This window comes from Chinchilla lanigera, unplaced genomic scaffold (genome assembly GCF_000276665.1).
Source record: "Chinchilla lanigera isolate Chin_1 unplaced genomic scaffold, ChiLan1.0 scaffold00005, whole genome shotgun sequence".
NCBI classification, from domain to species: Eukaryota; Metazoa; Chordata; class Mammalia; order Rodentia; family Chinchillidae; genus Chinchilla; species Chinchilla lanigera.
Window position 1 is genome coordinate 11902309 of NW_004955406.1, and position 14682 is coordinate 11916990.

At 38.7% G+C, this 14682-nt stretch overlaps 1 protein-coding gene and 1 pseudogene across 2 annotated transcripts in view; one reads left to right on the forward strand and one right to left on the reverse strand.

Annotated features, from left to right (window-relative positions):
• Fmo1 (flavin containing monooxygenase 1) overlaps nt 1-13567 on the forward strand; it is a 33220-nt gene extending 19653 nt beyond the window's left edge. For both annotated transcript variants that reach the window (XM_005374832.2, XM_005374833.2), the window contains exons 3-9: nt 1364-1552; nt 2528-2690; nt 5853-5995; nt 8268-8467; nt 10457-10812; nt 11321-11393; nt 12833-13567. In XM_005374832.2, the coding sequence (XP_005374889.1) occupies nt 1364-1552; nt 2528-2690; nt 5853-5995; nt 8268-8467; nt 10457-10812; nt 11321-11393; nt 12833-13175 (1467 nt within the window). In that variant the 3' untranslated portion in view covers nt 13176-13567. The remainder of the gene's footprint in view (nt 1-1363; nt 1553-2527; nt 2691-5852; nt 5996-8267; nt 8468-10456; nt 10813-11320; nt 11394-12832) is intronic.
• Nucleotides 8478-9122, reverse strand: LOC102009574 (annotated as a pseudogene).
• Nucleotides 13568-14682: the final 1115 nt, after the last annotated feature.

Below are 14682 nucleotides of genomic sequence, written 5' to 3' on the forward strand. Positions count from 1 at the left end.
TCTCAATTTCATATTTATCTTGTCACAGATATTGGTACTGTTCTGCAGACTACTTTTGATTAACACTGATTGAGATGTACAAGCAGAACAAACGATCAAGACTTAAATAACTGTCTTTCTCCAAAGCCTTTTAGCTTCTAGCTTTCTAGCTATATTCTGAAAAGGTGGGGCTGGCAGATGGGCTGGCAGATAAGGAGGTAATTACAGTCAACACAGATCAGCACAGATCAGTAACACTAGTTGAAATCACAGAATTATATTTATAATTTTTTTCTCTGTGACTGATGTATATCTCATGCGATTCTAGGCCATACCCCTTGGGAAACACAGTAAGTAATTTCTGTATGTGAGATTTGTATTTATATTTTCCCTTGACTACATATACAAAATAATTTCTATTTCCCTGGAAACAGAAACTGCATATCCAACATGGTAAATAACAGTAAAATACAGAGAATCTTTCTAACTGAAAAGAGGAGAACAATACTCCATAGCACCATCCAAGACAGAAACAATGTACAATCAAGACATGACTGTATTCTTTTTGCTTAATCTTTAGTGTTCACTGGTTATTCAAGTCAAAACTGGGGCTAGGAAACTAGTCAGTGTGTGCTATCTCACAGTTATCCAATATGGGAATCTTTAACCTGTTTTCTCTCCCCTTTAAATTCAACTGGTCAGGCAAATTCTATGTTTTACCTTACTACTATCAAACAAATCCTTGCTCTATGTCCCAAATGCCATTACCTCTGCTCAGGTCTTCAGTTAGCATCAAATAGATTTGTAATTTAGGCTCTTAACTGGTTTACTTCTCTTTTTTTGACCTCTCTCTACTTCATCTTTTGTAGAACCAATATCTTTCCAAAGTTGAACAGAAATCACCTCCATGTTTAAAAAATTCAGTATATTGTCATAACCTTCCTATAAATATCCAAATATCTTAACATTGGATACAAAGCCTTCATAATATAAAGCCCACTTCTCCATAGTCTTTTCAAGAACTTTCGATGAAAGCAATGTGCCTAGCAGTTGTTCGTCATCCCCGAACTGCTTCCAGGCTCTTGTCTGTTTCTCTGTTCTCCTGTACTTTGCAGTGGTAGTGGTTGTTTATGAACAAGTGAGTTCATCCCGGGTTGATTTGTTAGCATGTAATGAATAGAATAGTAATTTTGACCATGTAGTTTATACTAGGTCCAATATTTATCATCTTCCAAATGCAGAATAGCAACTTCTATTAGAAAGGTGGCAGGTAGCATATGCCACCTGTATCATTTTAAGCTTGGTCAATGTTTTAGATTTCTAAAAAAATTGTCACACATTGTGTGTGTGTGGTTATGCTCATGTGTGTGTGCCCTTTGTACAGGAAAATGTTGAAGAAGGAAGAGCCAGTCTGTACAAGTCTGTGGTTTCCAACAGCAGCAAAGAGATGTCTTGCTACTCCGATTTTCCATTTCCAGAAGATTATCCAAACTTTATACCCAATGATCTACTCCTAGAATACCTCAAACTGTATGCAAAGCAGTTCAACCTTCTGAAATGCATTCAATTCAAGGTAAGACACAAAGCATCAATTAGTAGTTAGGAAGTATCTGACTATTTTCTACTATTTGTGGATACCATAACCCCCAGGTTCTGCAGATGACATGAAGAACTGGCAAGATTAATGACACCTTTTCTAGAGGACTGATTGCTAATACAAATGTAGAGATCCAATAGGCCTTTTGAATAATTACTGTAAGCCAAACAGTAAACTCATCAGAAGAGACTTGAAAGCCCCATCTTTTTTGAAAACTTTGAAAAGGATAACAAAGGCAGTAAAGTCTGATTAGTGAGTAATTTTTTCCTTTAAATTTGATTTGTATTAGATTTACTATAAGTATAATTCCTGGGGCCGCTATTGAGTCACTTGCATAGAATGTGCAAGGCTCTAGGTTCAATCTGTTACCACAAAATTAATTAATCTCCTAAATCCGAATCTAGTACTTACAGACATATGTGTACTCAGTGAGAACCAAAACTAAATTCTTTAAACTTTGGACCACTCCCCAAATGTTAGCAGTTTTCAACAGCTCTTTAGACCCGAGAAAGTTTCAGCAACATATTCTGTGAGAACTTTCATAAGCTATTTGGCACCAACTTTATATTTTCAAATATATATATATAATCCATGTCTCTATTAAAGGGACTACTGCTAAAGAGAAAGCTCTGTGTAAAATAAGATCCACAACAGAAATATTTCAGAAATCTAAATTACGATCTTGATCCTATCCCTTCCTGAGAATTTGAGAAAATCAGTTAAGATCTTTGGATTCCTATCACTTCTGTAAGATGCCCTTCCAAACTCTAGGCTTAGAATACTTTCATCCAAGAAATCATGACCAGGCCAAAAGCCTGATGAGGATTCTAGGGTTCTGCTTATTAATTATTTTTAGCCCATGCTCTAGAACTTTTGAAACATTAACTGGTATGTCAACCAGCAAGCCCTTAGTAGAACCCACTGTCAATCACGCTTATGATTCTATTTCAGACCAAAGTCTGCAGTGTAACAAAGTGCCCAGATTTTGACGTCACTGGCCAATGGGAAGTGGTCACTCTGCGTGAAGGGAAGCAAAGCTCAGCCATCTTTGATGCTGTCATGGTTTGCACTGGTTTTCTCACTGACTTTCATCTGCCACTGAGTTCCTTCCCAGGTACAGCACTTCCTACAAGTGAATTTCAGTTTTCTTATGGGACTCATCCTGATCCTTGACTGGTCTGGGGATGAACTCTTATGATTCCTTTATTAAATGGCTAAATTTTTGAGGTAATAGTTTGTTTTTTTTCTAGCCAGAATTGTTTCCACCCAGCCAGTTTTGTGGTTTTCAAACAAACAGAAGAGAATAATGGATAATTTATTAAATGGACTTGTGCTCTGCTCAGGTTCTATCTCTCTCCTTAATGAAAAACAGCGCTCACAGTGTCTTCTGAAATATGGGACACTTAGACAAGGTGCTTGCATAACAGCTGCTGCAACTGCCAAAGTTGATTTTAGAGGTCACAGAGGTCAATCTGTGCTTAAAGAAGTAGTTTGATATGTTTATTTTTTTGCTTTTTATGAGCTATAACAATTAACTAGATCAGAGGTTTATGGCCCTGCATCAATAGTCAACAGGGCAATGAACCTTGGAGGACAAGGTAATATCTTGGGTCTCAGTTTCTTTACCTGAGTTTTACAGTCATGACTGATGTTAACTAATGTTCAATTTCAATTGGATTTCCACTCAGGGGAATAGAACATGCAATGGTTACTCTAGTTCACCTATAGTAAGTATTCTAACAGTTTGAGGAAACTTTTTCCCAAAACATCTAGATATAGCCTGGAGTGATCCCAAAACTCATGTCAATAAACTCATGCTCCTCCAGTAGTCCTGGATCTGCCCCAGAGGTCCCACAAGTCAGGTCAGAGTAGAATAAAGTATTTCCTGAGAACTGTCACAGAACAGAATCATTGAGTGGAAAAGACTGAAGTTCAATCTTCTTCCTAATGCAAAAAGTTATTCTCAAACATCCGCAATGGAGGCTCAAAGTCTCTGCTTGCACACATTCAAAGGTGGACACTCATTAACCCACATGACAACGGAACCCTTTGGGAGTTCCTGCCTGCGGAGCAAAGCCCTGAGCAGCCAACCTCTCCATTCTCTCAGGAAGAAGCACTTGATATGGGATATCCCGAACACTCAGGAAGTTCCGTGGGATGATGAGATTGCACCTATTCAGTACCTACAGTGCAGGACACTAGGCACTAAGAATACAGAAGCAGAGTCCAGAGAACAATCGGTCTGCAGATGACCTTCAGGGATACCAACACTCATGTTCAATAAATTCATACCTACCATGCTCCTGGATGTGCCCCAAGTCATGTCAAATTAGGATAAAGCGGATCCTGAAAGCAGCAAAACCAATGTACTCAATTTGAGTGGAATGACGTGATTCAGAAGGTATACAGCTAAGGCACACAGCTCAGGCACACAGTCTGTGTTCTTCACCCTCCCCTTCACCTTGCTAAGCCTCTTTTTTCCACCATAAATTGATGAGCTTGCATGACTTTACCCCGTGGTGCACATCACAAATCAAGCACAGGAAGCTCTATTAAATTCACCATCCTTTTTACTTTCCATTTACCAGGCACTACCAATCTTAAATCCCGGACTAAATGACTGTCAGGGATTCTTTAAGCTCTAAGATTCTGTGATTCTAGACTTGAATTGAAGTCCTGCCAATTGCACCATACCTCCCTGCCTTCCAGCAGACTTGCTTAGACCGTACATACTCCTTGGGGCATTGTAAACTGTGACAAAAGTTCAAATTTACTCAAGATATAAAAAACATGCTTTTCAAGTTCTGAAAGCAAGTCCAAAGTGAACCCAAAAGTCTTCGTTAAAAAAAATAAATACCACAGGTAAAATAGATGCATAATTCCCCAAAATGATTACTTTTGTTCACTTAGCTATATATACTCTAGTGCTTTTCAAAACAACCACAGTTCCCTAATACGAATTCTTACTCTATTCTCCTACAAGGTAAGAGGGCAAAATATTGGTCCATAGGAAATTCACCCACACACACAGTCTCACTGGTGTCCACTTGTGACCCCAAGCAATCTAATACGAGGGAATCTATGGTAATCTGAAAATCTACAGATAATTCTAGAATTCTCCTTAGGCTTTTCCAGCTCTGCTTTCTCAGCAGCTATTTGATTCATATTAGATTTCTGTGCTGAGTTAATATTTGAACCTGATTGCATCCTTGCCAAATTCTGAACGCTGTGGATCATGCATAGGTTTTAACCAGGATTCATGCTAGAGTTTTGATGATTCAGACGGAGCTAAAGAGCAGCCAGCAGTTCCAAATAAAGACCACTTCCCACACACATACCTATTTGTCCCGAGGATCTAGATACCTTAGCACTTTTTCTTTATCTCAGAAAAACAAGGTTCTTTGTTCAGCACACATTACTTCTGATTGTGTAACTCGGCTTTGAAAATTTTCAAAAACTCTGCATTTGCACTGGATGTCTCAATGAGATTTGGCACCAACTGCATGAGACATCAATGGTAGTTAGCCGAGTAGACATAACCTTGGTGTCATGGACATAACCCTTTATTCTCTCTGCCAACTCTGGATCCCTCAGCCTGAGTTACAGCCAGTGCCAAGGTAAATTACCAGTGAACATCTCCAACTCATTTGGATCTTTGTAAACAAGGAACATGTTTCACTTACTTTATTTCCCTCATATCATCTATTTTTTCTTTTTTTTTTTTGGTATCGGAAATCGAACTCGGGACCTTGCGCTTGCCAGGCAGGTGCTTACGCCAATGAGCTATATCCCTGGCCCTCCCTCATATCATCTAACACAGTGCCAGGTACATAGCAGATGTTCCCAAAAGGCTTCTGAACAGAGGCACTGATTCCATTTCCCTTCAATGTCATTGCTCTTCCTACCAGTTTATGAAAGTACTATGGTATATATAAATCAAATATTAGTAAGTAGAATATTATCATCCCACTGACGTTATCAACCTTTAAATAATAGTGACTTCTTACACTTTTGCTTAACATTACTTTACGCCCTGATACTTTAACTTAGTAGTTAATCATCTAATGAGACAACCAGAGGCTTTTTTAGTGAGATGAAGTTATTGTCCATCTTTACCCATAATTACATTTTGTAAAGTCATGTATTCGTGTTTTAGATTTCCTCAAACTTAAGTATATTGGTAAAAATAACCTAACTCATGTATCAAAAGGATATTATCAACTAAAAAATATTTTTTACTCTATAAATTCCCTATTTGTCTTTGTTTTTTCTATAGGTATAAATACCTTTAAAGGACAGTACTTTCATAGCCGAGAGTACAAACATCCAGACATATTTAAGGACAAGAGAGTGCTTGTGGTTGGAATGGGGAATTCTGGCACGGACATTGCTGTGGAGGCCAGCCACCTGGCAAAAAAGGTACCATGCTTGATACTACTTAGTGAAGAGCTTTATCTTGCTATACGTCTCAAGTAAATGCTGTTTGACACCATGATAAATGTTAAAGATTAAAAATACCAACACCCAAAACTTCCTTCAGGTGGCATTAGGGATTTAATCCAGGGCCTTCATACCCAACCACACGTCCAGACCTGCTACACCACAGAACCCAGCTACAGCATATTTTTAAAGTATTTTTCACTGAGTGTTCATAAATTTTACAGTGAGTTCCAGTTATTGTCTTTCCACTAAAACCAACTTCTCTGACTTCATATTTTTGTCATCTTCCTGGCTATCAAATAAGAGCTACAAGACATCGCTTCCTTTCTCAGTCCCATAGGTCAGAAGATCCTGATCATTTTTCCTTGGTTAGGTCTGCCATTTGCCCTTTCTTTCCTGATTTATTGCCAGGTCTCATACGAGACTTTCACCTTGTCTTCTAAAGAATAACTATAGAAAGAGTTAATAGTTTTAAGATTACTGTTTGCCAAGCATTGCCCTAAATGTTTTTCACTGCATTGCTTCAACTAATCATTAAAACAAGGCCCTGAAGTGAGTGCTATCAGTATCCCTGATCATAGATGCAGAAACTAAGGTTGACAGAGGTCAAGTCACCTACCTAACTCCATACCACTAGTTAGTGGTGCAGCCATTCCTCACACCCTAGTCTTTTTGACTCAAAGCCTATGCTCCTAATTCTTCCCTTTATCCAGGCACCTTTCCCTATAGTCCATCCTTGCACTTTCAACAATTCATGCAGAACATCCACCAACAAACAAATCCTCCAAATACTCTGTAGTATTCCCACAGGATACTTTCATGTTGAAACCCTAATAACTGTTCTCAGGCACGTGTGGCATTCCCAGTAGGTGGATCTGTGCTAGCTTCTGTTTCAGCTGCTCTATTGTCTCGCTTCAGGAGAAGGCAGCCCAGTTGCCAAGTGTCTTGAAATCAATTAATGAATCTATCCATCAATGAATCAATCATTAAGTCTTTTTTTTAAAGGTTAACACAGGTCCATCCACTGTGACTGCCACATGTGGGTGACATATTATTGCTTTTTTTCCTGCTCTAATCTTTTGGAAATTTCTTCAATCAGAAAATATGCTTTGGCACCAGGTACAAGGGCTATTCAAGAGGCTAACGCAAGAAGATTTAAGGCCAGCCTGGGCAATTTAGTGAGATCCTTTTAAGATATAAAATAAAATATAAAAATGGATGAGGATACAGGTCAGTGTGAGGCCAGTGGTTCAATATCCAATACCACAAAAAGAAAGAGGAGGAGAAGGAAGAAAACATGCTGCCTTGGCATACATTTTACTTCTGTATCAGCAAACAAACTCTCTTTGACTTAAAATATAATACATATCTAACATAATATCCTATCTACTTTGACATCAAGATGCAGAAAGGCAAGATCAACACACACGGCTCATGTCAGAACCAATGAGGGACCTGAAGTCCCTGTCACCACATTCCAGAGCTGTGTAAACCATTTCATGAAGGCACAAGGTCAAACAAAAACACTAGCACTGTGGATGTGGCCTTCATGCCCCGGTTTGGTGGAAGAAAAATCAATCTATTAGGTCAACTGTTTTGTATCAGCAAGGTAATGAATGGTTGACTAAATTCTTTTGTTTTTCAAACAACTATAGAGGAAATTCCTTATTGTATAGATACCAATGTAACTATTAGTTTTTGTGAACCGTGTCAACTAGAAGAAGCCATCTGTTAAAAAAAAAAAAAAGAAAAAGAAAAAGCAAACACCCAAACTAATTGCACTACTATTTTACCGCCAGTTAAACCAATGGTTTGTGTGGAAATTATCTTCATAGACAACTCCAAATTTTTGTCCCATCCTGTTCTTCTTGGCTACAGTTACAATTGACAAAGTTGCATTCAACTGTTCATTGTCTGCTGGGGATATAGCTCAGCAGCACAGTGCCTGCCTGGCAGTCTCAAGGTGCTGAGTTCAATTCCCGGTACTAGAAAAACAAAAACAATAACAACAAAAAAACTACATTTGTCTACTTACATGAGAATTTAACTCCAGAGGGCTTACCAGAGTAACTCCAACCTGCCAAATAAGGGCTTGTTAATATGTCCTAAAACTTTTTAATACTTTATATATTCACACTATTATCCCAAGAGACTAACTTTTAAATGGCAGTTAAAAGAACCTAGACTTTCTTGTATTTTGAGGGTGCCTGTCAATTCCTAACTCTCCTTGAATCTCTTTGATTGCTTCCAGGTGTTCCTCAGCACCACTGGAGGTGCGTGGGTGATCAGCCGAGTCTTTGACTCAGGGTACCCATGGGACATGGTGTTCATGACACGATTTCAAAATGCATTCAGAAATTTTCTCCCAACTCCAATTGTGTCTTGGTTGATAGCAAAAAAGATGAACAGCTGGTTCAATCATGCAAATTATGGCTTAGAACCTGAAGACAAGTAAGTGTGGCGTGTACACCACAGGCTCTTAGGGAGGCGGAAGCGGAATCTTTCCAGTGCCACACAAGCCATGCGCTATTATGGCAATATGTATAGAGGTTTAAAATTTCCCATATTTTTTTAACGTGAGTCAAAATTTTTATTCATTCATTTCTTGCATTTCAAGCATTCTGTGATGACATCCTGGGCCCAAGATTCTTTGCTGTAGTCCTTAACCACCACACAACTGCAACCAACCACTTTAGCCGGTTTCCCCTCTTAGTCCGTCTTACAAAGACCTACCCATTCCCCCGGTTTCCTGGTGTCATCAGCCTTAATTGGGTTGATTTGGTGATCAGCACAAAGGGCCTCCACTAACTTAACACACATAGGCTCATCACAGCTGGACGCAAGTCCACAAAAATGGGCTGCTTAGCTTGTTTAAGGCTCCGGCAGCTTTGCAAATTCCACATGCTAGGTTATTGTGGATGGAGGCGGTCTTCAGTACCTCTTGTAATGCAGTATTACTGGTGATAATAATATCTAGCTGTTCTTAAGTGCTCAGTAAATGAATTTATGTATTTAGCTCTTTAGGGTAAATATTATTAGGTATAATCCCCCTTTCATTGTAGGATAAATGAGACTTAGCCAAAGTTAATCACTTGCCCAAGCTCATTTAGTAGTGAGAAATCTCTGTGACCTTGATGAGTTACTTCGGCCTCAGTTGCAGCAAAGAAAAGCAGCTAATTTGCTTATGATTTTGTTGACAAAAACAACACACTTGCATTGTTTCACTGTCCTAGAAAGTTTGAATCCTATAGTTGTCCTTTCGTCTTTCTTCTTACCTTGGTCAAGATGATCCTAAGTTCAGTCTGTCCCTTTAATGACAACCTATGACTTAGCCCATTATCAAGAACCAGAGGTTATACTTTTTATTCACTGAGTCTCTATAGTGAAATTCCATTACCAGGTAACACTACAGCACAGAGATTGTGTCTGTTCTCCCTCAAAATTTCACTCTGGACCCCCACGTGTGTCAGTGGTCCACGCCATCACCATGGGCACACACTCTCCCCCTCATCACATGTACTTCTGCCTTCTACTTGACACTCTCCTCTTTTTATTGTGTTCATTTTTTTTTTCTTATTTCTTCTCTTCTCCCTTCTCAAGGCTTCTCGGGGGGCTTTGACTCTTCCTACTATAGTTCTTTCTACCATAAATTTTATTTCTCCTCAATGGTGTCTCACAGGACTAAAGTATTATAAACCTTCTTCTCTCCTTCTGATGTAGTTAGTCCTTTACCATTTCTAATGTTCCTACATATATACTATCACATGCTCTTTCATTCTACCCAGTGACCTAAAGATGGCAAGGTGTTACTATCCTTATTTTATATATGAGCAGAAGAAAGCCCACAGGGACCATATGACTTGCTCAAGCTCTGTTAAATTGAAATACACAACTAGAAAAGAACCATTCTTAGTACTTCCCACATTAGTTCTATTTCTTTTGTACCACACTGTCTGTCCTGGATATCCATAAGCCAAACATGGCTCAGCTTATAGAAAATCAACTCACACAGTGTTCATCTTATGATTCCAAGTACACAGCCTGAAAAAGATGAGTCTGTTCTTGTTACTTAAATAATTGTTTTCTAAGAGGAAGATCTGGATAGAGCATCCAACAGCTCTCATATGGAAGTCCCTGCTTGTCCTTGTAGCCCTTCAAACTTGAGCTAGCTCTAGAATGACAGTGATAACTAAACATCAGCAAAACAAACAGAAGCTAAAGAAAGTTCTTTTGAGATCTTCCCAACTCTAATAAATAGTAGGCATATTTTATAATCCTTGGACATTATGAGTCCTTCTCTCAGAGGTAACATCTCCCCAAACAGGCACCTCTTATCCAGCCAAAGGGAGAGCCTTAAAATGGAGAGAGAAAGGAAAGAAGAGAGGGGGGCTGGCTGTGTTTTTCACCTGCAGATTTCTTCCCGATCCTTGTTTTTGTTAGGATTCATCTGAGAGAACCTGTGATAAATGATGAGCTCCCGGGCCGTATCATCACTGGGAAAGTGTTGATCAAGCCCAAAATAAAGGAAGTGAAGGAAAATTCTGTCATATTTAACAACAGCCCAAAGGAAGAACCCATTGATGTCATTGTTTTTGCCACTGGATATACCTTTGCTTTCCCCTTTCTTGATGAATCGGTGGTGAAAGTTGAAGATGACCAGGCATCATTGTACAAGTATATCTTTCCTGCACATCTGCAAAAACCAACCCTAGCTGTTATTGGCCTCATCAAACCCTTGGGCTCCATACTACCTACAGGAGAAACACAAGCTCGCTGGGTTGTTCAAGTCCTGAAAGGTTAGTAAATGAGAAATAGCAGGGTGTATGGTTTTGTTTTGCCATGTGACTTTGGATACTAGAAATGTTGAAACTATTACTTAGCTCCTATTTAACAAAAGCCTTTAAAAACAGGATCCATTCTATTATACACTGAGTTCACTGAATTAGAGTTATTCTGCCATAATGACTTGGACTATCACCAGTAGCAATGGTAAATCAGGGATCAAAAATTGTAAGTTGTGTCTTCCTGTTATTTTGATTGAGTCAAACAGTTCATCTAAAATTTAAAAGTTCAATCAACTGAGTGACTAAACTGAGTCAAACCAGTTGTATGATTCTGCCATATCAAATAACAAGAGACATGACCACATATCTATCTCTTTAGTTGGTAGTACTAATACCAGGAGCATACCACCAGCTGGCTCAGGGTACCAGAAATGAAAAATTAGTGGAATTAAAACGTTTTATCCATAAGTAAACACCTAGACCTAAATTTAAATTACATTTTCTGTTTCTTATTTTATAGGTGTTACCGCATTACCACCACCACATGTCATGATAAAAGAAGTCAACGAAAGGAAAAAAAATAAGCACAATGGGTGAGTGAACTCACTAGGTATTCTTTTTGAGTTATAACTGAAATTGTCAAACAACAGCAGGAGGATGAGAGTTATGCTGTAGAAAAGGGAAGCCTCTGAGACTTAGAAGGAAAAAAGGACAGCCTCTTTCCTTACAGGAAAAAGGAAAAGAAAAAAAGATGGTTATCTAACATCACACAGAGTTTGGAAGCCAGACCAAGTATAACTAACTCCCATCTACCAAGTAGATTATTCCATACTTTATCCACAATCCTCAGCCAAACAGCTCTGTGTGCTAGAAGTGTCTGTTGATTCATTCATTCAGCAGGTCTGTATCAGCTCTATTGCTGTCATGCGGGCTGCTGCTCTCGAGCAGGTGTCAGCCTGCAGTGGTTTGTGAACCAAATCCATCCACCTGGGTTTTGCTTTTCATTTCCATACAGTTGTAAGACAAAACTAAGATTGTGTAATATGTGAGTATTGTATGAAATTCAAACCACTTTAGCCATAAAATTGTTTCAATGCATGCATACCCACCCTTCATATATCATCAATGGCTGCTTTCATGTTACCACAGTAGAGCTGAGTAGTAGTCACAGAGACTCTAATATGGCCCTCCAAGCCCATAGCATGGCTTTTTGAAAAATAGATGTGTTGGTCTCTTCTCCAGAGAACAGGTTTCACCTTGTACTCTGTTCTGTGGCTACCACTCAAGGGTCAGAAACAAGCAAAGGGAGACGACCCACCAATCCACCAAACTATTTCAGATTTTATCTCTTTTATTGTCTGTCTGTTCTAGGTTTCAATGGAAATTTTTATGTGAAAAATGAAAGGGTTCTGTGGCAGAAGGAAAAGTTCTAAAATCACTGCATTTAGGGAAAATGGCATTACATCTTTGTGATGCTACATCCCCAAACGTCAAGTATTGATTGACCTTTGTCAAAGTGCAAATTCCAAGACAATAGAAGGATTTAAGATGTCTGTTCTCTACCTATACCATAGTCTGTTAAAGAACTCTAGTATTATAGGTAACTGAAGCTTCTTGTCACATTGCTCAGTGGATGACTCCAGGGCCTGATAACAGCATTAGCAAGAATTCTACTCTGGGGAATTCTGTAACTCTCTGTATTATACAAGTGCGACAATGACTGACTTTAAGAAATGGTATGAGACCATAGCTATCATTAGATATACTGTGGGCATACAGGGGAGAAGACAGGAACCATTTCAAATTTTACAGCAGCAATTATTTGCTGTGGACCAATATTCAGAGATTATCTTTACTTGCTGTAAGATTATAATAATTTTATCGGGCTGGGGATTTAGCTCAGCGGCAAAGCGCCTGCCTGGCAAGCGCAACGTCATGAGTTCGGTTCCTGGTACCGGAGAAAAACCAAAAAAAAAAAAAATAATAATAATAATTTTATCTTTCTGTATCCCCCCATCTTCTTTTTATAAAGGTATGGCTTACACTACTGCAGGGCTTTACAAGCAGATTATATCCCATACGTAGATGAACTCCTGACCTCTATCAACGCAAAACCCAATCTTCTCTCTATGCTGCTGACCGACCCACGTCTGGTTTTGACCATCATCTTTGGCCCGTGCTCACCATACCAGTTCCGCTTGGCTGGCACAGGAAAATGGGAAGGAGCCAGAAAGGCCATCATGACACAGTGGGACCGAGCATTCAAGGTCACCAAAACCCGAACTGTACAAGAATCCCCATTTCTCTCTGAAAATTTGCTTAAACTGTTTAGCTTTCTTGTTTTGCTTGTGGCTGTTTTCCTGATTTTCTTATAAGTGAAACGTGTCCTAAATGCCTTTGCGGATGCACAGAGTATTTACAGCATTCTGACTCCTCTAGTATAGCAACATCGCTTTCAGGTTGTAAACCATGTCCAGACAGTAAAGACAACCAACGCCCCCCCCCCCAGTTAATCCAGAGAAACCCCTGCTATTCTGAATGTCTCTTGGCTCCATTAAGTCTAATCCTAGAGGACAATAACAAAGATTTCTGTGCATTTGAAGGGTGTTCTACATAATACTCTGAGCATTCACACCTCTTTCTCATACAAACTATTTTAAAGATTTCAACTAAAAACCCCTGCCTCACGAAAGATTGATGTGTGTTAAAACGGTGCTCTGATGGTATTGGCTGACTAAGAATAAAAAGGAAAAAAGAAACCTAGAAACGGATTGTTTCACGTGATCTTTTGTTCTCTTTTCATGGGTTGGAGAAAAAGAGAAGAGGATGAGTCTGTGAATAAAGCCCATGACATGATAGTGGATCCAGTGAGTTAGAATTTCCAAAAGAATGTACTTTCCTGGGTTTGCTCATTTCCCGAGAACATGCTCTATTAAAAAAAAATGACAGCTTCAGCTTGTGAACCAAAAATTCAAATCAAATCGACTCCACAGAAAACACCCATCTTCACTTGCTCGCTGCTCATAATATATCTCATTTAGACTTTCATTAAAAAGACTAAAATATGTACTTAAAAATAAACTTAAGTATTCACAGAGATGAAGAGCTTATAAACTAAAAACGACAAAATCATGATAAAATTAAGGAAGACAGAAATGCATGGAAAAGCTTTCCATTGTCATGGATCGGAATACAACATTTTTTAAAATGTCACACTATCCAAAGCCATGGACAGATTCAACACTATCTTCATTAAAGTGCCAAGTCAATTTAGGATACTATAAGAGAATATCAGAGGCTAGGTGGTGTACACAACAAATATTTATTCTCATAAGAGCCAAAGGCTGGAAAGTCTAAGATCAAGGAAACTATAAATTCAGTATCTGCTGAGAAGCTTTTTCCTAGTTTACACAAAGCCATCTTCTCATTATATCTATGGTAGAAGAATGAGATCTAGTCCTATAGAAGGAAGACTATTTTGGGAAATAGATCTTTCTCCCCTTATAAGAGGAGTGAGTAGTCCACCCCCATGATCTCACCCAAACCTAATTACTTTCCATTATTATTATTATTATTAATTACCTAATAATATCCCATTGAGGGCTGTCATTCCAACCTGTGAATTTGGGAAAAGAGGCACAAATCTGAAGTCTATAGCCAACACTGTGAAAATAAGTAGAAAAAATAAGCCTAGAACTCCTAAAAAAGTTCCAGGGGGATATCTTCTGGACATTAATCTTGACAATGATTTTTGGCTATGACACTGAAAGTACAGGTAACAAAAGTAAAAAGACAAGTGAGCCTGCATCAAACTAAAGGGCCTACATACAACAAAGGAAACATGTGAATATGCAACCTGTCAGAAGGGAAAAATATTGAAAA